Source organism: Salmo salar, chromosome 12 (genome assembly GCF_965601325.2).
Source record: "Salmo salar chromosome 12, fSalSal1, whole genome shotgun sequence".
Taxonomy (NCBI): domain Eukaryota; kingdom Metazoa; phylum Chordata; class Actinopteri; order Salmoniformes; family Salmonidae; genus Salmo; species Salmo salar.
In genome coordinates this window covers 79,801,273-79,827,379 of record NC_138302.1, presented here as the reverse complement: position 1 = coordinate 79,827,379, position 26,107 = coordinate 79,801,273, and the positions used below count along the sequence as shown (strand labels likewise).

General features: G+C 44.5%; 1 protein-coding gene across 1 annotated transcript in view; it reads left to right on the top strand.

Annotated features, from left to right (window-relative positions):
• The first annotated feature begins 11,571 nt into the window (after positions 1 to 11,571).
• adamts9 (ADAM metallopeptidase with thrombospondin type 1 motif, 9) overlaps positions 11,572 to 26,107 on the top strand; it is a 42,611-nt gene continuing 28,075 nt past the window's right edge. Inside the window, exons 1-12 of the mRNA XM_014133425.3 lie at positions 11,572 to 11,952; positions 12,223 to 12,620; positions 14,936 to 15,098; positions 20,689 to 20,984; positions 21,536 to 21,619; positions 21,745 to 21,869; positions 22,487 to 22,527; positions 22,728 to 22,833; positions 23,583 to 23,729; positions 24,141 to 24,282; positions 24,685 to 24,789; positions 25,960 to 26,105. Of these exons, the coding sequence (XP_013988900.1) occupies positions 11,853 to 11,952; positions 12,223 to 12,620; positions 14,936 to 15,098; positions 20,689 to 20,984; positions 21,536 to 21,619; positions 21,745 to 21,869; positions 22,487 to 22,527; positions 22,728 to 22,833; positions 23,583 to 23,729; positions 24,141 to 24,282; positions 24,685 to 24,789; positions 25,960 to 26,105 (1,853 nt within the window). The 5' untranslated portion in view covers positions 11,572 to 11,852. The remainder of the gene's footprint in view (positions 11,953 to 12,222; positions 12,621 to 14,935; positions 15,099 to 20,688; positions 20,985 to 21,535; positions 21,620 to 21,744; positions 21,870 to 22,486; positions 22,528 to 22,727; positions 22,834 to 23,582; positions 23,730 to 24,140; positions 24,283 to 24,684; positions 24,790 to 25,959; positions 26,106 to 26,107) is intronic.

Sequence of the window (26,107 nt, the reverse complement as noted above, 5' to 3'; positions counted from 1 at the left end):
ATTTTCTGGGGGATTTTCCTAGATTCAAAAATGAGAAAGTAGCTAGAAGGGCAATTCTTAACATTTAAAATAAGATAATATTTTTTGACCAAAAGTAAAATCGAAAAGGGCACCTTTCTCATAGGAGGGCAAAAGGGCAGGTGCTCAGGAACCCCTAGATCTGTATCTGTGGGCCACTCCGGCAGTTCAGCGCAGTCTGGCCACTCCGGCAGTTCAGCGCAGTCTGGCCACTCCGGCAGTTCAGCGCAGTCTGACCTCTCTGGCGACTGTTGACTGGCGGGCAGCTCTGACGACTGTTGACTGGCGGGCAGCTCTGACGACTGTTGACTGGCGGGCAGCTCTGACGACTGTTGACTGGCGGGCAGCTCTGACGATGACTGTTGACTGGCGGGCAGCTCTGACGATGACTGTTGACTGGCGGGCAGCTCTGACGATGACTGTTGACTGGCGGGCAGCTCTGACGATGACTGTTGACTGGCGGGCAGCTCTGACGATGACTGTTGACTGGCGGGCAGCTCTGACGATGACTGTTGACTGGCGGGCAGCTCTGACGATGACTGTTGACTGGCGGGCAGCTCTGACGATGACTGTTGACTGGCGGGCAGCTCTGACGATGACTGTTGACTGGCGGGCAGCTCGGACGATGACTGTTGACTGGCGGGCAGGTCGGACGATGACTGTTGACTGGCGGGCAGCTCGGACGATGACTGTTGACTGGCGGGCAGCTCGGACGATGACTGTTGACTGGCGGGCAGCTCTGATGATGACTGTTGACTGGCGGGCAGCTCTGATGATGACTGTTGACTGGCGGGCAGCTCTGATGATGACTGTTGACTGGCGGGCAGCTCTGATGATGACTGTTGACTGGCGGGCAGCTCTGATGAAGACTGTTGACTGGCGAGGCTGGGTTGACGCACTTGTAGCCTGGTGCGTGGTGCTGGTACTGGGATTACCAGATTATGTACACGCACCTCCAGGCTAGTGCGGGGAGCGGGAACAGGACGAGTCGGACTGGGTTGACGCACTTCCGGGTCCGCACGAGAGACAGGAGCTGGAAACCCAGGGCTATGGAGGCGCACAGCCGGTCTAGATCTTACCTCCTGCACAACCCGCCTTGGCTGGATGGAACTAGTAGCCCTGTACGAGCGGGGTGCTCGTACAGGGCAGACTGGGCTGTGTAGGGGCCTGATGGTAGCCGTGCGTAGAGCGGGAGTTGGGTAGCCTGGTCCTCGGAGGCGTACCGGCGACCAGATGCGCTGCGCAGGCATCCTCCTACCAGGCTGGATGCCCGCTCTAGCACGGCACCTGCGAGGGGCTGGAATAACGCGCACCGGACTGTGCGTGCGTATGGGTGAGATAATGCGCTCCTCAGCGAAACATAGCGCTCTCCACCCCATACGCTCCTCCATATAACCACGAGTAGCTGGCTTCCGGCTCTTCTTACGCCTAGCCAAACTACCCGTGTGCCCCCCCCCAAAATTTTCTTGGGGGTGCCTCTCGTGCTTCTCCTTCAGCGCGTACTTGGCCTCGTACCACCGCCTCTCTGCCTTGGCTGCCTCAATTTCCCCCTGCGGGCGTCAATAATCCCCAGCCTGATGCCAGGGTCCGGCCCCGTCCAGAACTTCCTCCCAAGTCCACTTCTCCCGCCAGGCCAACTCGAACTCCGTCTGCTCCTTCCTCTGCTGCTTGGTCCTTTGGTGGTGGGTGATTCTGTCACGGCTGTTGTCGGTGAATGAGGACCAAAACGCAGCAGGTACGTGAATGCTCATCTTGCTTTTTAATTATCTTTCAAAACGAACATACAAAATAACAAAAACACGAACGATCAACAAAAACAGTCTGGTAAGGCACAAGGCGAAACACAGAACAATCACCCACCAATCACACATACAAACACACCCTAATATATGGAACTCTCAATCAAAGGCAGATAGACAACACCTGCCTTCAACTGAGAGTCCCAACCCCAATCAACCAAACATAGAAACACACAACCTAGACTAACCATAGAATTACTAAACATAAACCAAAACCCGGAATTACTAAATCAAACACCCTTTACACAAAACACACCACCCCGAACCACAGAAAACAAATACCCCCTGCCACGCCCTGACCAAACTACAAAACAATTAACCTTATATACTGGCCAGGACGTGACAATCTGTGCATGTGCCTGGGACAGGCCAAAATGCTATTCTTTTTGTATATGCCAAGCTCTACTGTTTATAGTTTAAGAGTTACATATCTGTGGTTCATCACCTCCATGGAATGAAAAACTGTTTAACATTCAAATACTGCATGGTTTTGATCAATAGCATCCTTGTTCTCTTATCAATTTTTCCAGCCAATGAAACAATGACCCCCCACTTTGCATCACTGCATTGCCATCGGACACAATTTCAAAGTGATTGTGCCAAACTTCAGTTTCACTTAATTCTAGTCTGTTTAACTGTAAAGAAATTGCATTAAAGTTACAGCATTAACAGTGGGCCAGGTTCCTGGCAGCCCATGCGGTTGGATGTGATAGTAACACGTTTGGGAGCTTTCACGCTGTCAGTCACAGCCGTCACTTGGTGCCGCTCACCCTGCGGGTTTAATACCATAATCACATTATCAGGCCACATTGAATTCAAAAAGTCTGATTTGGGAAAGAGACGTTCCTATGTGAGCAGTAATTCAGCAGATCCAGTGGGCGCTCTGAAAGATTAGGCTAAGACATGGTATCCCTGCCCACTTCAACAGACTGTCTATGCGGCTACTCTTCCCATCAATGGCTCCCATCCAGTTGACACTATTGAACTCAATGTTGTTTTTTAAGACTGTTATGACTGCTACAATTACAAGTCTTGCACAAGGTCAAAAGTGTTCAAGCCATCAACAGTGAAAATGGTTTATGTGCAGCTATACTACAAACCGGAAACTTTTTTTCTACTTTCTTCCTACTTTTAAGTGAACACTCTAAGTGTGACATGAGCGTTGGTTGGACTTGGAAAGGTCATCATTTCTATTGTGTTTTGTTCCCTCCCATCCAGCGGGGGCCCCGTGCACACTGCTGTGCAACTGTCATCTGCAGTAAGCCTGTCGGTCCCTGGTGGTCCCTGTCGGCCCCTGGCGGTCCCTTTCGGGCTCTGACACAGTGGGGCTGCCAGCGGGACCCAGGCCAGCTTATTCTCCAGGCCTTGACAGCTACAGAATAGAGCCCCTGACCCAGAACACTAAACTATATCTAATATGACAAAGGAGCAGGGCCCAGGCAGCTGGAGCAGCGGGGGGGGGAAAATTAAGCAGGATTTGTGGGTTTAAAGAGAACCCTTTGCCCCTCCAACCGCTCCTGTACTGTACACACCCTGTTTACTGTGATGCTCAGTTTAGGTCTGTGCTGTCTTCATCTTGTTAAGTTCATTCAAGAGACCATGGAATTAAAATGATGTGTTAGACACTGCACTGTCTCCATCTAGTAAAGGTCATTCAAGAGACCATGGAATTAAAATGTCTTAGACACTACAATGCATTTTTAAAGTTTAGAAGCATCACTTCTGTATTATGAAGTTAAATTATTGAGGATAAGAATGATGTGGTCCTATAAACTACCCTACTTTGACGTATTTTTATTGAACCTTTATTTAACTAGTCAAGTCAGTCCAAACCCTCCCCTAACCCAGACGGCGCTGAGCCAATTGTGCACCGCCCTATGGGACTCCCGATCACGGCTGGTTGTGAGACATCCCGGGATCAAACCAGGGTCTGTAGTGACGCCTCTAGCACTGAGATGTAGTGCCTTAGACGGCTGCGTCACTCGGGAGCAGACCTGGCATGAGAAACAGAACACACAGTGCTCACAACGATAATTCATTTAGGACAAATTATCACACTGTATTTATTTTATTGATTTATTAAGTTTATTTGAGCAGGGACAATTATTTGAGCAGGGACAAAAACATTAGTCTCAGTACACTTGAGAGAAGATTTAGCTAGCAGCTAATTTCCATCTGCAGTCCCATGTTTGGAGCCCAATCAAAGGATCAGAGAAAAATAACACTGTTTCTGCTGTATTCCTTTTACTCCTCTTGACATCCAGCGTTTTTGGAGTAAGGAATCTAAAATAAAGGCTGTATTTGAGCTAGAGTAAAGGTGCTGATAACCCCACGCCTCCCCCTACTCCCTCTCTCTTTCTCTTACACTCACACTCCTTCTCCAGCTGCCTCATATCAATACACTGGCTTGGACTGGAAAGGGTGTTAGGTTATCTTTTCAATTTCTCTCACAGCTGAGAGTGATTAGGTCATCGTGTTGTCCTTTTGTTAAGCATGGGACGACAAGTGAGAGGGGGAACAGGCCCAGTGCTGCTAACTGATGACATACAGAACTGATACTACTACTTTCCCCAAAGTGGTCTGTCACATCCATTTTGAGTCAAACGGGGTGCTTGGATGTGCTGTCTCCAAACTGCGGTGTTACACCCCTCCCCACCTCCTGTCACCACCACCACACCACAGCTCCACAGTCCACTGTGTCCATGTTATGATGTTATGAAATAATACATGCCCTCTGAAACCTTCAGCAGGAGAAGAATGACTCACTAAGTCTTCATTTGCTCTACTGGACATGTAAACAGAGGATTTGGTGGAAGTGTTGAGAGGTTTTTGGAAGTTGGAGACTACACAGCAGGAGGCTTTCTTAGTGTGTTGCACATCCAATCCCACTGGGTACAGATGTAGTTTCAACGTCTAGCTTTAATTTACATTGGGTTGAGTTGTCAACTAAATTGAATTCAACGTGAAATCAACATCAAATGTCACCATGTCATTGGATTTAAGTTAAAAGTTTTGTGAAAAAAGAAGAAATCCCCTTAAGTTCATGACATTATGCAAATTAAATCAGTTTACCATGTTGATATAACACCATCTCATAGATTTTTTGTTGTTGAAATTACATGGTCATTTTTTTTTTAAATATGTGCTTTGGCATGTTGCTATTGTTGCCAATCCATAGGAAACTTCGATATCTGGGAAGCATTAAAATTTAGGTAAGACCCCCTGAGCACTGCACTACTACTTGGGCAGTGTCCAGACCAGGGGAGGCTGGTGGGAGAAGCTATAGGAGGACGGGCTCATTGTAATGGCTGGACCAGAATACATTTAATGTTATCAAACACATCGAACATTTGGAAAGTTTGGAAACCATGTTTGACTCCTTTCCATTCAACTGCGGCGGTTCCGAGGAAAGGCTATTTACCATTTTCTCATAGAGAATAATATTATGTGAAAAAGTCAATACCCCCGGTGTGTCACAGTAGTAAAGAGAGACCAGTGTATTTCTCAACAACTGTCCCCTGACAGGATCCCAGCTGGAAAGGACAACGAGGCCACTGAGGTTAGAGCCTTGTGCCTCATACAAAGATGTAATGTAGGCAGCAGGATATAGCCATTTGTCAATGCATGTGAATAGAAAGTCTATATTCTCCTATCAGCCCTATTTGTATAGAACCAAAGAACAGAAGAACTGCTAAGCACTGAATACTATGGATGACAAATCACAACGGCAGGTAGCCTAGTGGTTAGAGCATTGGGCCAGAAACAGAAAGGTTGCTAGATTGAATCCCTGAGCTGACAACGTAAAATTATGTTGTTCTTCCCCTGAACAAGGCAGTTAACCCAGTGTTACTAGGCTGTCATTGTAAATAAGAATTTGTTCTTAACTGACTTGCCTAGTTAAATAATAGTAAAAAAAAAAAAAGAACAGCACACATGGACCTCTCCCAATAATGAAGACAAGTTCAGTACACCAAGGACGTTAGTCATAAGGGGAGGGGATGTTAAAAGCATAGCAATTATGTTTCTCTCTTTGAAACCCCAGGCCAGGATTTAGCCACCATTCAAGCTTTCCAGTCCTTATCGCCTGTCATCAGAACTGGAGGGGAAGTGAAGTTTACACTGTCATGAGGAGGCTGTCCTCTGTATGCTGTCAGATGCTTGTTACTGTCCCTGCAGGCCAGGCCAGGCTCCATTGACCTCAGTGACTGTCCACTGACTGCCAACCACCAAGTCAACTGCCACCCACCAAGTCAACTGCCAACCACCAAGTCAACTGCCAACCACCAAGTCAACTACCCACCACCAAGTCAACTGTCAACCACCAGGTCAACTACCAACCACCAAGTCAACTACCAACCACCAAGTCAACTACCAACCACCAAGTCAACTACCAACCACCAGGTCAACTACCAACCACCAAGTCAACTACCAACCACCAAGTCAACTACCAACCACCAAGTCAACTGCCACCCACCAAGTCAACTGCCAACCACCAAGTCAACTGCCAACCACCAAGTCAACTACCAACCACCAAGTCAACTGCCAACCACCAGGTAAACTACCAACCACCAGGTCAACTACCAACCACCAAGTCAACTACCAACCACCAAGTCAACTACCAACCACCAGGTCAACTACCAACCACCAAGTCAACTACCAACCACCAGGTCAACTACCAACCACCAAGTCAACTACCAACCACCAAGTCAACCTGTCAGACTTCAGTGCAGCTTTTCACATTTCACATAGTCTGCTGCTGGAAAAACGTATGTGTTATGGATTTACACCCCCTGCTATAATGTGGATAAAGAGTTACTTGTCTAACAGAACACAGAGGCTGTTCTTTAATGGAAGCCTCTCAAACATAATCCAGGTAGAATCAGGAATTCCCCAGGGTAGCTGTTTAGGCCCCTTGCTTTTTTCAAACTTTACTATCGTCATCCCACCTGCTTTGAGTAAGGCCAGTGTGTCTATGTATGCGGATGACTCAACACTATACACGTCAGCTACTACAGCCACTGAAATGACTGCACCACTTAACAAACAGCTGCAGTTAGTTTTGGAATGGGTAGCAAGGAATAAGACAGTCCTAAATATTTCTAAAACTATAAGCATTGTATTTGGGACAAATCATTCACTAAACGCTAAACCTCAACTATGTCTTATTATGAATAATTTGGAAATTTAGCAAGTTGAGGTGACTAAACTGCTTGAAGTAACCCTGGATTGTAAACTGTCATGGTCAAAAAATATTCATACAACAGTAGCTAAGATGGGGAGAAGTCTGTCTATAATAAAGCGCTGCTCAGCCTTCTTAACAACACTATCAACAAGGCAGGTCCTACAGGCCCTAGTTTTGTCGCACCTAGACTACTGTTCAGTAGTGTGGTCAGGTGCCACAAAGAGGGACTTGGGAAAATTGCAGTTGGCTCAGAACAGGGCAGCACGGCTGGCCATTAAAAGTACACTTAGAGCTAATATTAATGACATGCATGTCAATCTCTCATGGCTCAATGTGGAAGAGAGATTGACTTCATCATTACTTGTTTTTGTAAGAGGTGTTGACAAGCTAAATGTACCAAGCTGTCTGTTTAAAATACTAGCACACAGCTCGGACACCCATGCATACCCCACAAGACATGCCACCAGAGGTCTCTTCACAGTCCCCAAATCCAGAACAGACTATGGGAGGCGCACAGTACTACATAGAGCCATGACTACATGGAACTCTATTCCAGATCAGGTAACTGATGCAAGCAGTAGAATCAGCAGCAGCTAATGGGGATCCCTAATAAATGCAAATACAAAAACTGCCTACCACCAAGTCAACTGTCAACAACCAAGTCAACTACCCACCACAAAGTCAACTGCCAACCACCAAGTCAACTACCAACCACCAAGTCAACTGCCAACCACCAGGTCAACTGTCAACAACAAAGTCAACTGCCAACCACAAAGTCAACTGCCAACCACCAAGTCAACTGTCAACCACCAAGTCAACTGTCAACAACCAAGTCAACTACCCACCACAAAGTCAACTGCCAACCACCAAGTCAACTGCCAACCACCAGGTCAACTACCAACCACCAAGTCAACTGCCAACCACCAAGTCAACTGCCAACCACCAGGTCAACTACCAACCACCAAGTCAACTGTCAACCACCAGGTCAACTACCAACCACCAGGTCAACTACCAACCACCAAGTCAACTGCCAACCACCAGGTCAACTACCAACCACCAAGTCAACTGCCAACCACCAAGTCAACTACCAACCACCAAGTCAACTACCAACCACCAAGTCAACTGCCAACCACCAAGTCAACTACCAACCACCAAGGCAACTCCCAACCACCAAGTCAACTGCCAACCACCAGGTCAACTACCAACCACCAAGTCAACTGCCAACCACCAAGTCAACTACCACCCACCAGGTCAACTACCAACCACCAAGTCAACTACCAACCACCAAGTCAACTGCCAACCACCAAGTCAACTGTCAACCACCAAGTCAACTACCAACAACCAGGTCAACTACCACCCACCAGGTCAACTACCAACCACCAAGTCAACTACCAACCACCAAGGCAACTACCAACCACCAAGTCAACTGCCAACCACCAGGTCAACTACCAACCACCAGGTCAACTGCCAACCACCAAGTCAACTACCAACCATCAAGTCAACTGCACCACCACCATTGTATTTAAAGCTGAATGTGATGCCTTGTGGCAATATAGATATTTGTATCTTCCCCAAGACCCCTGTTGTAAAAAGGTTTATGGAGAGTTCTGGGAAAGGGATAATTGTAACTGATGGGTTACATTTAAAGGGTTAAGGTTACTGGATGTAGGATCCACCACTGTACTGGGCCCACAGTGCATTTTAATAATAGTGTGTTTTACTGTCTGTTCATAAGTCCAACACAGCAAGAAGATCTAGAGGGATCATGGTTCCTGTCTTACTACTGCATGTTTGGAGAGATTGTAGGTATTTCAAAAAATCTGCCGTCAACAACAGCAAAAAAAGAAACGTCCTCTCACTGTCAACTGCATTTATTTTCAGCAAACTTAACATGTGTAAATATTTGTATGAACATAACAAGATTCAACAACTGAGACATAAACTGAACAAGTTCCACAGATTTGTGACTAACAGAAATTGAATAATGTGTCCCTGAACAAAGGGGGGGTCAAAATCAAAAGTAACAGTCAGTATCTGGTGTGGCCACCAGCTGCATTAAGTACTGCAGTGCATCTCCTCCTCATGGACTGCACCAGATTTGCCAGTTCTTGCTGTGAGATGTTACCCCACTCTTCCACCAAAGGCACCTGCAAGTTCCCAGACATTTCTGGATGGAATGGCCCTAGCCCTCACCCTCCGATCCAACAAGTCCCAGATGTGCTCAATGGGATTGAGATCCGGGCTCTTCGCTTGCCATGGCAGAACACTGACATTCCTGTCTAGCAGGAAATCATGCACAGGACGAGCAGTATGGCTGGTGGCATTGTCATGCTGGAGGGTCATATCAGGATGTGCCTGCAGGAAAGGTACCACATGAGGGAGGAGGATGTCTTCCCTGTAACGCACAGCGTTGAGATTGAATGCAATAGCAACAAGCTCAGTCTGATGATGCTGTGACACACCGCCCCAGACCATGACGGACCCTCCACCTCCAAATCGATCCCGCTCCATGGTACAGACCTCGGTGTAACGCTCATTCCTTCGACGATAAACGCAAATCCGAAGATCACCCCTGGTGAGACAAAACCGCGACTCGTCAGTGAAGAGCACTTTTTTGTTTCCATAGGTGACGTTGTTGCCAGTGATGTCTGGTGAGGACCTGCCTTACAACAGGCCTACAAGCCCTCAGTCCAGCCTCTCTCAGCCTATTGCGGACAGTCTAAGCACTGATGGAGGGATTGTGCGTTCCTGGTGTAACTCGGGCAGTTGTTGTTGCCATCCTGTACCTGTCCCGCAGGTGTGATGTTCGGATATATCGATCCTGTGCAGGTGTTGTTACACGTGGTCTGCCACTGTGAGGATGATCAGCCGTCCGTCCTGTCTTCCTGTAGCGCTGTCTTAGGCGTCTCACAGTACGGACATTGCAATTTATTGCCCTGGCCACATCTGCGGTCCTCATCCCTCCTTGCAGCATGCCTAAGGCACGTTCACGCAGATGAGCAGGGACACCGGGCATCTTTCTTTGGCGTTTTTCAGAGTCAGTAGAAAGGTCTCTTTAGTGTCCTTAAGTTTTCATAACTGTGACCTTAATTGCCTACTGTCTGTAAGCTGTTGGTGTCTTAACGACCGTTCCTCAGGTGCATGTTCATTAATTGTTTATGATTCATTGAACAAGCATGGGAAACAGTGATAAACCCTTTACAATGAATCTGTGAAGTTATTTGGATTTTTACGAATTATCTTTGAAAGACAGGGTCCTGAAAAAGGGACGTTTCTTTTTATTTTGAGTTTATGTACATGTAAATGCCTTTGAGTTTGGTCCCAGATTGGCTTAGCAAAGCATGTATCTAATGTATCCATAGTATCTAATGATGGAAGTTGAGATCTATTGAGTCAGATAATTAAACAGATTTTGTCATCATTTAGAAGACAACAAGTAATGATTTATAAAATGAATCAATAGAGGCTTGAACTTGTACAAGCTGGTTGGCTATCATAATTTTGTTTGCCTGTTTTCCATTTAAACATCCCTTGCTTTAATGTGTGTTTTTCTGAGCCTACCACAGCCATTTCCTATGGGGCTATTGTTTTAGGTGGGCACCTGCAAACCATGTTAATGGTTCTAATGGTCATGTGTGTTGATTGTACCGAAGAAATGAGCTGTAACGTCCCATCTGCTAACATTTATCACTACGTAAGGTCTCTGAGGAGGAGACCAGTGAAATGCTTACTTCTAGCCCTGCTTTATGTTGTAACAAGGATATTTAGACTACTTTTAATCTCAAGAATATGACTGCCTGGTGAAAACGTATTTCTTCATATCCTATTTTATTGACAGAGCCTTCTAGGCTACTTATCTTTCACGTATGATAATGTTGAAGAACAAACTGTGTCTTTGCATAATATGATTGTGTGTGTGTGTGTGTGTGTGTGTCTGTGTGTGTGTGTGTGTGTGTGTGTGTGTGTGTGTGTGTGTGTGTGTGTGTGTGTGTGTGTGTGTGTGTGTGTGTGTGTCTGTGTCTGTGTGTGTGTGTGTGTGTGTGAGAGAGAGAGAGTTGGGGATGACATTTAAAGGAACTCAATGACTTTCAATTCTAAATGTAAAGATACTCCAATCCTCATTTGTGAAGACACAGTGAATGAGGTAGAATCCGTAGAATAGCCCGTAGCCTAAATGTGGAGTAGCTTGAAGCCCTTTGAGCTTAACTGCGGTGTCTATACAAAAAACCCAATGTAGGCTAAAGTCAGGAGGAGGATGTAGCCTAATAAAGCGACTATCAGTAACAGTAAACGATGCCATTATAATGTATTTTTAACTCAAATGTTGACATTTCTCATTGCTCATCCAGCTACTAACTTCATGGTTTCTTCATGGAGAACTGCAACACCACCGCCAGCAATCATAATTGAAGATGTTTCTCAAGTAATTGCAGTGATACCACAATAATAAGTCAATTATGTCTGTCAAGTCACTCTCTAAGAAACGGGAGTGGCTTGGTTGAGGGGCGTGCTCCAGTAATGTAACCTACCTTTTCACTAAACCCGCCCCAACATCGGCAGTCTGGTGCCTGCAGTGTAGCCCACCATAGTTGTCTGTCTGTAGTCTACAACCGGCCCCTCTCTCTGCAGTATGCATGTTCGCCAGGGGATCCGCGAACCGCTCACGACCCAACGCACGTTACCGGTGAGAAACCCCCCAGCAACCAAGAGTCAAGCATAATCGATTTGGATGTGGCAGATGCGCAAGCACTTAAGAGTTGGAATACGTTGGAAAGCCAGAGTGACCGGAGCAGCTGTGTGCAAGAGGAATACTTGTATTCGGGGGTGCTGCTCTCTACTTAACGTGGACAATCATGCATGTGCTGTTTTGGGGACTAGGGTTTCTGCTATTTCTCCCTGACGATTTGAATGTAGTGTTATCCACGGAGAAATCGCTATTGAATTCAAGAAAAGGTAAAGTATTTCGACCTGCCCCAAAAACATTTTTACCCTGTGATGTGTTATTTTGTAACCGGCAGACGGAGAATGAATGACTTTTTTTCAGCATCAGCAAAGCACATGACTTACAATACATGTATAATGGTCTTATGTTTCTTGAATGGCTTCATTTCACAGGGCAAACGTAATTAACTAATTTAACATTAATATTATTATTATTGTTATTATTATTATTTATTATCATTGCTTATGCTATAGCCGTTATACCATGGCTTTCTTCACCAGCTAAAGTGTCTGAGCAGCTTGGCGCATACGAGATTGTAACTCCGGCGCGAGTGAATGAAGCCGGTGACAACTTTCCCACGAGCGTGCACTTCAAAAGAAAACGGCGGAGTGTGGACGATATCCCTGGCAACTCCTCTGATCAATGGGACTCTCCAACAATCCATTACAAAATATCTGCTTTCGGACAGAGCTATCACCTCAACCTGACACTCGAGTCCGGATTTATTGCTCCCCTATACACTGTGACAGTACTAGGAGCACTTACCGATAGTAACATAACGGATTTCACACCGGAGGTGGAGGCGGAGGAGGATACGGAGTATCAGCATTGCTTCTATAAAGGACATGTGAATGCTCAAACGGAGCACACCGCAGTCATCAGTCTCTGCTCTGGATTGGTGAGTCCAAGCACTTTGAGTAGCCCTCCCTTGATACAGTGTGCAAGAATGTTTCTCTAGTCTGCACTATGATAGGCGCACATGTTGTATGACTAGATATGATACTGGAATGCCAATTGTTTACCATGTAGCTGTTCACATAATAATACTATGGCAACATGAGAACATTAGGGGAACCTTTCCCTGGCAACGGAGTGCATTTCTACTTCTGCACAAAGCGTGCCTTTCCAGCTTTGTGGATTTGTGTTCAAAATGCAATTGGTGACTGTTAGTGAGAATAAGGCATTATGTTAGCTCTTGTATCCCTGACAATCTAAAACGAGCTTCTAAGATAAATAACGTCGAGCCTAGAAGTCCTCTCTCTTGTGCTCATCCACTTCATCCATCATTCACTCTGCAATGCATGCTCCTCCGGTCGCTGGTGACGTCCTACGCACAATAGTGAAGAGGGAGCGCCAGTGGTGTTGACGTCATCACGATTCACAGTCCGACTCCGAACATAATCTCCATGCATCCATGACGTTGTGGAGTAGAAGCAGTGGTGGAAAAAGTACCCATTTGTCATACTTGAGTAAAAGTAAAGATACCTTCATAGAAAATTACTCAAGTAAAAATTAAAGTCACCCAGTAATATACAAATTGAGTAAAAGTCTAAAAGGCCATCATTGTAAATAGGAATTTGTTCTTAACTGACTTGCTTAGTTAAATAAAGGCTGATTAAAAATGATATATATATATTTGGTTTTAAGTATACCTAAGTATCAAAAGTAAATGTAATTGCCCAAATATACTTAAGTACAAAAGTAAAAGTATACATTATTCCAAATTCCTTATATTAAGCAAACCAGATGGCACCATTTTATTTTTGTATTTAATTACAAACAAAGCATGCATGTTTAGTGAGTCTGCCAGATCAGAGGCAGTGGGGATGACCAGGGATGTTCTCTTGATAAGTGCGTGAATTGGACAATGTTTCTGTCATGCTAAGCATTCAAAATGTAATGAGTACTTTTGGGTGTCAGGGAAAATATATGGAGTAAAAAGTACAGAATTTTCTTTAGGAATGTAGTGAAGTAAAAGTAAAAGTTGTCAAAAATATAAATAGTAAAGTAAAGTACAGATACCCCCCAAAACGACTTAGGTAGTCCTTTAAAGTATTTTTACATAAGTACTTTACACCACTGAGGAGAAGTCCCCTAGGGATACTTACAGATTGATACAGTTATTAACTAACTGCCTGATGTGAACATCATTGAGGTCATCACAAATCAAACAAATGGGACTTGCCTGCACCGTAGGCCTAGTTGGTATGCTTGTGGATATCATTTCACATTGAAAGAAAGCAAAGTTAATGTTGGTCTGGGTGTGATTCAGGCCAATACAATGCACTGTTAAAAGGTGAAAATGATGAAGCATTTATATGTATCTATTTATTCATACATCCAAGGACTTGTAACTTGCTCTGGACCTAGTCACAGGGAAACAGTCAGAAGTAGGTATATGCACACTGATAAATTATGAATCATATCCACTTACCATGAATTAACCACTTTCTCATTTCAATTCCACTTTGCATTTTAATATTACATGAGTCATCATCCTCGGTCATAGTGAGAGTGGCTCCCACAACTAAATCAATACTTAGTGTTGTCATTATATAGTATCTTGTTTGCATGTGAGCACAATGGTGAATATTCCCGATGGTCATTACATTTAGCATACTACAGTATATTTATGAGATTCCCTTTTCCCTAATTTGAGGTGGTTTCAATCTCATACATAAACAATGAAATGCATTTTCATGGATAATAAGGTTCACTCTGGGCCACCCTATTGGTCGGTAGCATTACCCAGTGCAGCATTCTCCAACTCAATCAAAATTAGAAATGAGTGCTGTTTCCACATTGCTTAGCTTTGTACTTTGCTTGTCTGGTGTATCTTTGACCTCCAAGTTCGCTAGTAGTGCAGCCTGTGCTTTGTGAAATGCAACAAGGCTTCCACCAAGTCTACCAACTGTGCCAAGAAACAAACAAAAATAGTTGCATTGTTTTCTGATAGGCATCATATGCCTCATTCTTCTCCTTTTCCCTATCTTTTTCAGGGACAATTTTACTAATATGCATGCAAATACATGCATTTCAACACATTCTCATCAAATGAATAGCTGTGTAAAAAAGCCTAGCCAATGGGGCCCTGGCAAGGACCATTTCAACTAATCTTTGCTTTGGACTGTGTCCATGCAGTACGAATCCACGCTCCAATGTTACTGCAGTTATTTCAAACAATTCTGATTCCTCCTTTTTTATCCCCCTCAGCTTGGCACTTTCAGGTCATCAGAAGGGGAGTTTTTTGTGGAGCCCCTTCACAGCTACAATGGAGAACACTATGAAGAAGAACACACCAAACCTCATATTGTGTACAGGAAGAAGGCCCCAAAGAAAGAGGCAGCCAGGGAGGACACTGCTTGTGACACATCAGGTACAATGAAATGATGAGAGGAGAGATGCAATGGAGATTTTTGTTCTGATGCTTTTTTTTGTTGTTTTTTTTGTGAGAGAGAGAGCGTGAGAGCGAGAGCAGAGCGCGAGAGAGCTGAGTCAGTTTCATTACGTAAGCCAGTTTATCAGCTGACAGAGTCAGCCTTCACCTGGTGTCTGATGGCTCTAAGTGGAGAGGAGAAGAGAGAGGATGGGACTCCCTGTTGAGAGCTGCTAAATGTGTAAACAAATGTGTATGTGTGTGTGTCTTAGTCTGCCTGATAACATATCCAGCCTAACAAGTTCACACAGACATAAGCAAGGAAGGATAATCATTGTCTCTCAATTACAGTATTATATCCCAAAACTCCAGTATATGATTTGCAATAGGAACTTATTATAGTCATTTTACTATTACAGTCATGACCAATGACCATACTACTGCGCTTGTTTAGACTTTGGTGTAAAGCAGTGGCATCATTTTGCTCATAGAACTGAGGAAACACAGTAAAAACTGTTTGAAGTTGTGAATGAATGTTGGAAATCACCACACTGTCTGTGTGTGTGGACCATTTCAGTTTGTCGGTGATGTGTACACCGAGGAACTTAAAACTTTCCACCTTCTCCACTGCTGTCCCGTCGATGTGGATAGAGGGGTGCTCCCTTTGCTGTTTCCTGAAGTCCACGATCATCTCTTTTGTTTTGCTGCCATTCAGTGAGAAGTTATTTTCCTGACACCACACTCCGAGGGTCCTCACCTCCTCCCTGTAGGCTGTCTTGTCATTGTTGGTAATCAAGCCTACCACTGTTGTGTCGTCTGCAAACTTGATGATTGAGTTGGAGGCGTGCATGGCCATGCAGTCATGGGTGAACAGGGAGTACAGGAGGGGGCTGAGAACGCACCCTTGTGGGGCCCCAGTGTTGAGGATCAGCGGAGTGGAGATGTTGTTTCCTACCTTCACCACCTGGGGGCGGCCCGTCAGGAAGTCCAGGACCCAATTGCACAGGGCGGGGTCGAGACCCAGGGTCTCAAGCTTAATGATGAGTTTGGAGGGTACTATGGTGTTGAATGCTGAGCTGTAGTCAATGAACAGCATTCTTACATAGGTATTCCTCTTGCCCAGATGGGATAGGGCAGTGTGCAGTGTGCAGTGTGATGGCGACTGCATCGTCTGTGGACCTATTGGGGCGGTAAGCAAATTGAAGTGGGTCTAGGGTGACAGGTAGGGTGGAGGTGATATGATCCTTGACTAGTCTCTCAAAGCACTTCATGATGACAGAAGTGAGTGCTACGGGGCGATTGTCATTTAGTTCAGTTACCTTAGCTTTCTTGGGAACAGGAACAACGGTGGCCATCTTGAAGCATGTGGGGACAGCAGACTGGGATAGGGATTGATTGAATATGTCCGTAAACACACCAGCCATCTGGTCTGCACATGCTCTGAGGATGCAGCTAAACATGCCGTCTGAGCTGGCAACCTTGCGAGGGTTAACACGTTTAAATGTTTTGCTCACGTCGGCCATGGAGAAGGAGAGCCCACAGTCTTTGGCAGCAGACCGCGTCAGTGGCACTGCATTGTCCTCAATGCACGCAAATACGTTTTTAATTTTTCTGGATGCAAGACGTCGATGTCCGCGACGGTGCTGGTTTTCTTTTTATAATCCGTGATTGTCTGTAGACCCTGCCACATACGTCTCGTGTTTGAGCCGTTGAATTGCGACTTCACTTTGTCTCTATACACTTTGCGTGTTTGATTGCCTTATGGAGGAAATAACTACACTGTTTGTATTCTGCCTTATTTCCAGTCGCCTTGGCATGATTAAATGCGCTGGTACGTGCTTCCAGTTTTGCGCGAATGCAATCCACGGTTTTAAGTCACAGTGGGTACACTTCCTTATAAACTTGCCCACCGAGTCAGTGTATACGTCAATGTTATTATCTGAGGCAACCCAGAACATATCCCAGTCGACGTGATCGAAGCAATCTTGAAGTGTGGAATCCGATTGGTCAGAACAGCGTTGGATAGACCTAAACACGGGCGCTTCCTGTTTTAGTTTCTACCTATAGGGGAGCAACAAGATGGAGTCATGGTTAGATTTGCCAAAATGAGGCCTTGTATGCATTGTGGAAGTTAGAGTAGCAATGGTCGAGCGTGTTACTCGCTCGTGTACAGCAATCGATATGCTGATAGAATTTAGGTAGCCTTGTTCTCAAATTAGCTTTGTTAAAATCCCCAGCTACAATAAATGCAGCCTCAGGATATATGGTTTCCAGTTTGCATAAAGTCCAATGAAGTTCCTTCATGGGCAGATATAACAAGTTATGAGTGGTTCTTTAGTGACTGACATACAGTATCTGAAAGACAATGTAACTGTAACCAGTCATTCTTATGATCTCACCATCCTTCAGTCAAACACATTGTGGCACAGCAATTTCACATGAACAACTGATTGCACAGAGTTGTATGCAGATGCTATGCACACCACAAAGCAGTATGTCCAAAAAGTCAGAGGTTATTCAAGTTTTCAAGTGCAAGGGGCAGGATATTGATGCATTTTACGTCTAATTTCCTGTAACTGGGTACTTTTTCAGCTCATGCACAGGACAACCATTTTGGAAGTTCTTCCTAGTATCGCCAAATCTCAGTTTATTTCTAAAAGTTCCTGTTGACTCTTGTACTTCCTGTGATCATTTGATAAGAAAACACGATAGGCACACTACCATGAAGACACTGTGTAAATTCTATTGTAGGAAAGTGATGCCAACTTCAAACATTTAAATATTAATTACTATGAAAATAAATCTGAATGATGTTGAGTAATATGCAAGACATTTCACTGCTCATAGGTGTGTGTGTGTGTGTGTGTGTATTTTTGAGTGTGTTACAGCTCAGATTTTATGACCTGAACATTTATTTGAGTTCATATATGTTTTTGAAAATGTGGGGATGAAAACAGTGGCTTGCGAAAGTATTCACCCCCCTTGGCATTTTTCCAATTTTGTTGCCTTACAATCTGGAATTAAAATAGATTTTTTTGGGGGGGGGGTTGTATTATTTGATTTACACAACATGCCTACCATTTTGACGATGCAACATATTTTTTTATTGTGAAACAAACACGAAATAAGACAAAAAACTGAAAACTTGAGCATGCATAACTATTCACCCCCCCCCCCCCCCCCCCCCCCCAAAGTCAATACTTTGTAGAGCCACCTTTTGCAGCAATTACAGCTGCAAGTCTCTTGGGGTATGTCTCTATAAGCTTGGCACATCTAGCCACTGGGATTTTTGTCCATTCTTCAATGCAAAACTGCTCCAGCTTCTTCAAGTTGGATGGGTTCTGCTGGTGTACAGCAATCTTTAAGTCATACGACATATTCTCAATTGGATTGAGGTCTGGGCTTTGACTAGGCCATTCCAAGACATTTAAATGTTTCCCCTTAAACCACTCAAGTGTTGCTTTAGCAATGCTTAGGGTCATTGTCCTGTTGGAAGGTGAACCTCCGTCCCAGTCTCAAATCTCTGGAAGACTGAAACAGATTTCACTCAAGAATTTCCCTGTATTTAGCACCATCCATCATTTCTTCAATTCTGATCAGTTTCCCCTGTTCCTGCCGATGAAAAACATCCCCACAGCATGATTCTGCCACCACCACGCTTCCCTATGGGGATGGTGTTCTCGGGGTGATGAGAGGTGTTGGGTTTGCGCCAGACATAACGTTTTCCTTGATGGCCAAAAAGCTTAATTTTAGTCTCATGTGACCAGAGTACCTTCTTCTATATGTTTGGGGAGTCTCCCACATGCCTTTTGGTGAACACCAAATGTGTTTGCTTACTTTTTTCTTTTCTGGCCACTCTTCTGTAAAGCCCAGCTCTGTGGAGTGTACTGCTTAAAATGGTCCTATGGACAGATACGCCAATCTCCCCTGTGGAGCTTTGCAGCTCCTTCAGGGTTATCTTTGGTCTCTTTGTTGCCTCTCTGATCAATGCCCTTCTTGCCTGGTCCGTGTGTTTTGGTGGGTGGCCCTCTCTTGGCAGGTTTGTTGTGGTGCCATATTCTTTAAAAATGTTTATAAATGATTTAATGGTGCTCCGTGGGATGTTCAAAGTTTCAGATATTTTTTTATAACCCAATCCTGATCTGTACTTCTCCACAATTGTGTCCCTGACCTGTTTGTAGAGCTCCTTAGTCTTCATGGTGCCGCTTGCTTGGTGGTGCCCCTTGCTTAGTGGTGTTGCAGACTCTGGGGCCTTTCAGAACAGGTGTATATATACTGAGATCATGTGACAGATCAGGTGACACTTTGATTGCACACAGGTGGACTTTATTTAACTAACTATGTGACTTCTGAAGGTAATTGGTTGCACCAGATCTTATTTAGGGGCTTCATAGCAACGGGAGTGAATACATATGCACCCACCACCTTTCTGGGGGTTTTTTTCATTATTTTTTTCCCATTTCACTTAACCAATTTGGACTATTTTGTGTATGTCCATTAAATGAAATTCAAATAAAAATCCATTTAAATTACAGGTTGTAATACAACAAAATAGGAAACACTTCAAGGGGGATGAATAATTTTGCAAGGCACTGTATAAGACATTGTGCAAGCTTTTACAAAGACCCTTTGTAGCTCTGGATTTTCAAAAAGGTTATATCTTTCAGTCTGATAAGAATCATGGGTAGCAGAAACAGCTCAACTTTTGTGCTAGAGACGGGGTCGAAAAGAAGAGTGGAGGGGTATTTGTGCTACTCCATTACATTTGGTTGTCATGTCAAGATTAAAATCATACTCAGAAGTCACCCTGAGTCATCCTTGGTGCTCCTCCTTGAGATGTTGGGGCTTTTCTCCATCTTTGGTGCTTGGCCGAGTGCCAGACTTACCTAAAGTGAACGCAACCCACCCCCTCATCTCTCCTCCTCTCCTCCCCACTCCTTCACTTTCCAGGCCCTTGGACGTCAACACATTTGTTTTGTCTCATTCTTTCAGCAATAATATACAAAGAGCAGTAGCATATTCCCTTTGTATGCATTCACAAGCATCCCCTGGCAGTAGCAGAACAACTGTGCTTTCAAGTAGGCTTGAGCGGTATACTGTATATACTGTATATCGGGGTACTTTGAAATACTGACGTTACGGTTTTCAATACCGTCAAAACAATTGATTTAAAAAACAAACATTTATTGCGGGCCCTTAAAGCTCTGGGATGCGTACTACACCACTAACTATCTAAGATTTTCCAAATAAGTGATCTCCTGCTCAGGGCTCCAGCTATGCATTTGGTTTTCTAACTTGCTAGTTAAGTGGCAAGCTTGCCAGATCAAGCTTATTGGTTACAACAGAGACAATCTAGTCCTTCTTGGATCAAGATCCCTGCTGTTTGGAAAGAAATACCGCCTCTTGTGTGCACTGCCGTTAATACAGTAGATCCCAGTATGGGACAGGAACTGATACCACTTAACCCTACTTTCTAGGAAGAGAATGACAGTTTATTGTCTGATAAATGTAATAGCCTTTCATACAAGCTTGCAGTATAAGCTTGTGTTTTATATTGAGAGTATTATATTCATGACCATCTCTTTTCCAGGACATAAACACAGACACAAAAGGAACAGGGACAAGGTGAGGAGACGTCCGATGGCCAGCAGCAGCGGCATGCTGAATGACCTGGAGAGCCTGTCTGCCGATCCCTTCTCCAGATCAGAAAGAGAGAGCAGCAGACAGCCGGCTAATGAAAGCAGCGGTGACTCAGGACCTCACAGGAGATCAAAGCGCTTCCTCTCCTATCCCCGCTTTGTAGAAGTCATGGTGGTGGCAGACAGCAAGATGGTGGAACATCACGGGAGCAACCTTCAGCACTACATTCTCACGTTAATGTCCATTGTAAGTTCTGCTCAGTTAACCACCCGCCCAATGGCCAGCCAGCCTTTTTGATTGTAGGGGAGTGGGGCTGTATTCTGTTGTGTCCCAGGCCATGGGCAGCAGGCGGAGAGCTCAGAGGGTAAGGCCCATGGCAGGAGTAAACAAAAATGTTCAAACGGTCAGGAGAGGGGCAGCATGAGGTTTACCTGTCTGACAGCTTTGATGAAAGTGAAAAAATGAGCTCAGGTATGTCACATAGACGGCATATTCCTGGCCACTTCATATAAAGGCCTCCTCTGGAGTCTGTGGCTGAGAACCTAGGGGGTAGCTAGCCTGGCCTATATTCTGATCTTGGCAGTCTGCATTCGCTACAGGATCTGAGTACAGCCATAATAAACCTCTCAAACAAGACAATGAGACCAGGTTTTCTTCCCCATAAAACTGCATGTTGATTTTGAATGTCTGAACCACTGATTGAGTACACTCCTAAAGGGTTTGATGAATGTTGGATACTGAAATGTATTGATGTTAAAAAAACGGTTGATTTTTCTGTCTATAATCTTTTCCTTCAGGTGTCTTCCATCTACAAGGATCCCAGCATCGGAAATCTGATTAACATTGTGATTGTGAAGTTAGTCATAATCAACAATGAGCTGGTAAGATTACAACACTAACTCTAATCCTAATCCTTTTCAGAGAAATACAATGCATTTGAGTCATTCATAAGCCCCGTGAGCACAGTACAGTACTGTAAACCTCTCCCTTGTTCTCTCTACTGTAGGATGGCCCTACCATTTCCTTCAATGCACAGACCACTTTAAAGAACTTCTGTATCTGGCAACAGAGGCAAAATCACCAAGATGAGAACCATCACTCCCACCACGACACAGCCATTCTCATCACCAGGTACACTGTCACTGCTACCACGACACAGCCATTCTCATCACCAGGTACACTGTCACTGCTACCACGACACAGCCATTCTCATCACCAGGTACACTGTCACTGCTACCACGACACAGCCATTCTCATCACCAGGTACACTGTCACTGCTACCACGACACAGCCATTCTCATCACCAGGTACACTGTCACTGCTACCACGACACAGCCATTCTCATCACCAGGTACACTGTCACTGCTACCACGACACAGCCATTCTCATCACCAGGTACACTGTCACTGCTACCACGACACAGCCATTCTCATCACCAGGTACACTGTCACTGCTACCACGACACAGCCATTCTCATCACCAGGTACACTGTCACTGCTACCACGACACAGCCATTCTCATCACCAGGTACACTGTCACTGCTACCACGACACAGCCATTCTCATCACCATCTCTCGGAGTAACGGCTAAAGTGTTGTGTTGACAGTCTTAGCTTCGAGCCACGGTTGGGGCTACCCCCAAAATCCGCTATAATATGTTGTCTTTTATTTATTCTCTGGTGTCACAGTGCAATGGGATTCTGGGGTGTGAAACCAGTGACATAACTTCCATCTGTGTGTTCTTCACAGGCAGGACATCTGTCGAGCGCGGGACAAGTGTGACACATTAGGTAAGAGGAGCTCTCTAGACACATGCAATAAAGACTGCAACATAACGTTTGATTGGTGACAGTTTCATAATAATATTGATGTACTTATTATGATGCTGCTTTTTAGGGTGCTAATGACAATGTAATGATGATGAAGGTGATGATGGTGATGACAATGCTCTAATAACAAATATGATGATGATTATACTCTTGGTTTGCAGGGCTTGCAGAGCTGGGTACAGTGTGTGATCCATACAGAAGTTGCAGTATTAGTGAGGACAATGGACTCAGCACTGCGTTTACTATCGCCCATGAACTGGGCCATGTGTGAGTACAGCATGCTCTCTATTCTTTGATTGATTTCATGTAATCACAATTTTGCAGCTGTATTAGTTTGTCATGCTATCTCAGACAAGTGTCTTGTATGGCCCTGGTTTTGCTCTCAAAATCTTTCTAAGATCCAAGACTTAATTCAGCATGTAAAAAGTCCCAAGTCAGCATGTAAAAAGTCCCAAGTCAGCATGTAAAAAGTCCCAAGTCAGCATGCGCCAGCCAGCCTTCATCCAGCTTGGCCAAACAACTCCAGGCCGCTACATTGGAGACTGTTACTGACTTTAACAACCCCTGTGTCTTAAGACAAATACAATTTTTTCGCAACACACACAAAAGGTGGGATTGTTGAATTCCATTCTTACTGGCGTCAAGCGGTGACACCGCTGCTGAAGTCTGCTTAGCGACAATGCTTGTGGAATGCAGTACCTGTCATACTGTACCATAGAGGTGCCATACAGTACAGTACAGTACCATGGGAGAGAACTACCGTACTATATAATAAGTATCCCCTCTGACCCTACTATCCCAGACACTGGCCCCGGCACAGACCAGCTTGTAATGTTAACCCCAACCAGCTCAGTCAGTTAACCCTGTGTGTTACCATTCTGCTGCCTAAAGGATGAGGTTTAGTAGTTAGCTTAGCAATCAGCCCAACATGTAGGTTTATTGATGGTGGGTTAGAGGGTTAGACCTGTGTGTTGTGGTGAATATATGTTCTCACTTGTGGTTTGGCCTCCTGACAGATTCAACATGCCCCATGATGACAGCAACAAGTGCAAAGAGGAGGGGGTTAAAATACAGCAGCATGTGATGGCACCCACACTCAACCACTACACTAACCCCTGGATGTGGTCCAAGTGTAGCAGGAAATACATCACAGAGTTCCTTGAGTATGTAAAGGACATTGTTTTCTAGTATAGACATTCATGTCATTATGGAGAAGTGTTATTGTCGTTAGCGTTAGTAGCACCAGGCTCTTATCGCAGTAAGGGTTAAATGACCAGTCAACTATTCAATCAAAACTGGTATCTGGACATTTCTGGGTTAAAGGGAAACAACATTACTTCTGTGTTGTGAGTGAATGTTTGGAATTTGTAATACTTTCAGATATGTTTGTTTGTAGAGCGCCAGGTATTGTTTTCATAGCAATAGCCTTGTAGTACTGTACATACATTACAGTAGTGGTTCTGTTATTGTACAGAATGCTGCCTGTCCACCTGTACTGAGTGTGTTTTCTGTCTGTTTGTGTCTTTGTTTTTTTTGTTTTTTCTTTAAGTCATTTTATTTTTATTTCTTAATAGCACAGGGTATGGCGAGTGCTTACTTGATGAGCCCATTTCTAGGCCATACAGTCTGTCACAGCAGCTGCCTGGACGGATATACAATGTCAATAAACAATGTGAATTGATATTTGGGCCGGGAACACAGGTGTGCCCATATATGGTAAGAGAATGCACCATGCGGTATTAAAATGTTATGTTTTGTACGTTGGTCTGTCAAAGACGAAAAAGTACCCAGACACTCAGTTCACTGTCTAGTCCTACATTAATGTAGTCTATGGCTCCAGACATTCAATACTAGAGTCACCTTAATCTGTTATGTAATATCCAATTGCTGTCCCAGTTGGCTCTCAGCTAGGCCTTCTGCATGTGTTCAATATTTTGTTTACATGCTACACCTCCTGTGAAGCCCTGCAAGCTACTGGGCTTGATGTTTCTCAGGGATTAGTTTCAGCTTTTGTTTAAAGGTAACACACCTTGTAAGAAATACAAGAGTATACAGCACTGTGTCTGTGTTTGTGGATGGAGCTCAGGCAGGGGGATGGTAACAGTGTGTGTTCTCCAGGTCCAGTGCCGCAGGCTGTGGTGCACCAGCCCTGAGGGGGCCCAGAGGGGCTGCAGGACCCAACACATGCCCTGGGCCGACGGAACAGAGTGCTCTCCAGGAAAGGTAAGTAGCAGAGAGATCTACCACAATATATAGGGATCTGACAGGGAGAAGGACGAAAATGAACAGATTGTGATAATTGGAGAGGGTGAGATAAAGAGAAAGATCAAATTAAAAGTGGGAAAATAAAAGGGACTAGCACCAGATACTTATGTTGTGTGTACACAGAGAGAGAGAGAGAGAGAGCGGCAGATATAATCAAATAGTTTAATTTGCCTGTGCATGAACATACAAACACACTCACATACACCCCAAGCCAGCTTAATCACTATGCTGGAGCATACTGGAAATGTTCAATGTTATGAACTGTCAAAAACACCCCATAAATAACCACAAAGGAAACTTTGATTTGAACTTTCTTTGTTTCTGCTGCTATTTGAATGACTCATGACTATAAAATCTGTTATTATTTCATCAAAAGCACAAATTACAAAATAAAAAATAAGTTCAGAGAAGCCTGCCACAAAATCAATTTACCAATGACAACTCGATATGAACTCATAATTGAACATGAGTGGGGCACACGTGGTAGTTGCTCCAAATCCCTCCATTTGTTCAAACATATTTGCAACTTGGGTTAGGATGGATTTGTTTTCTCCAGAGCTGGTATTACTATGAGGCAGTAATAGGCTTATGGTAGAATAGAGGCTTGCTTATGGTGTGAATAGAGGCTTGTGGAGATTGCCCTATCCATTACTGGTTTAGTGTAGCTTCTAATTAGGCCCTCTACCAAACTCTTCACTTCCTGGCTGTCTGTCTGACATAAAAGAGCTGAGGTCCCACAGCACACATGTTCAGAGCCTGCTCTGTTTACACATTGTATTCCTGCACACAAACCAACCAACCTGCTCAACCCTTCAACACTGAGGCTGCCGACTTTTACAATGCAGTTGTTGTTGCCAACGAAAATGGATCCTCCGCTATAACCTGAAACATATCTTCTCCTTTGAGTTCACTTACCCTCGGACAGACACATTTATAATGGATGTCTTTTTTGGGTTCTGTCTTTTTCCATTCGTTTTGTAATTTTTCCCAGATTAACATCAAAGGAGGTTGTGAAGTACTTTCAGATAGATGTGTTGCCAGTGTGCAGGCTAAGGTTTCATTATCTCATGCTCTTCTTCTCTCTCTCTCTCTCTCTCTCTCTCTCTCTCTCTCTCTCTCTCTCCACAGCACTGTAAACATGGCCAGTGCATTACCAAAGAGCACGATGCCACGCCAGTGCAGGGGGCGTGGGGAGGCTGGTCTCCGTTTGGCTCCTGCTCGCGGACGTGTGGCGGGGGCATCAAAATCGCCGACCGCGAGTGCAACCAACCCATGT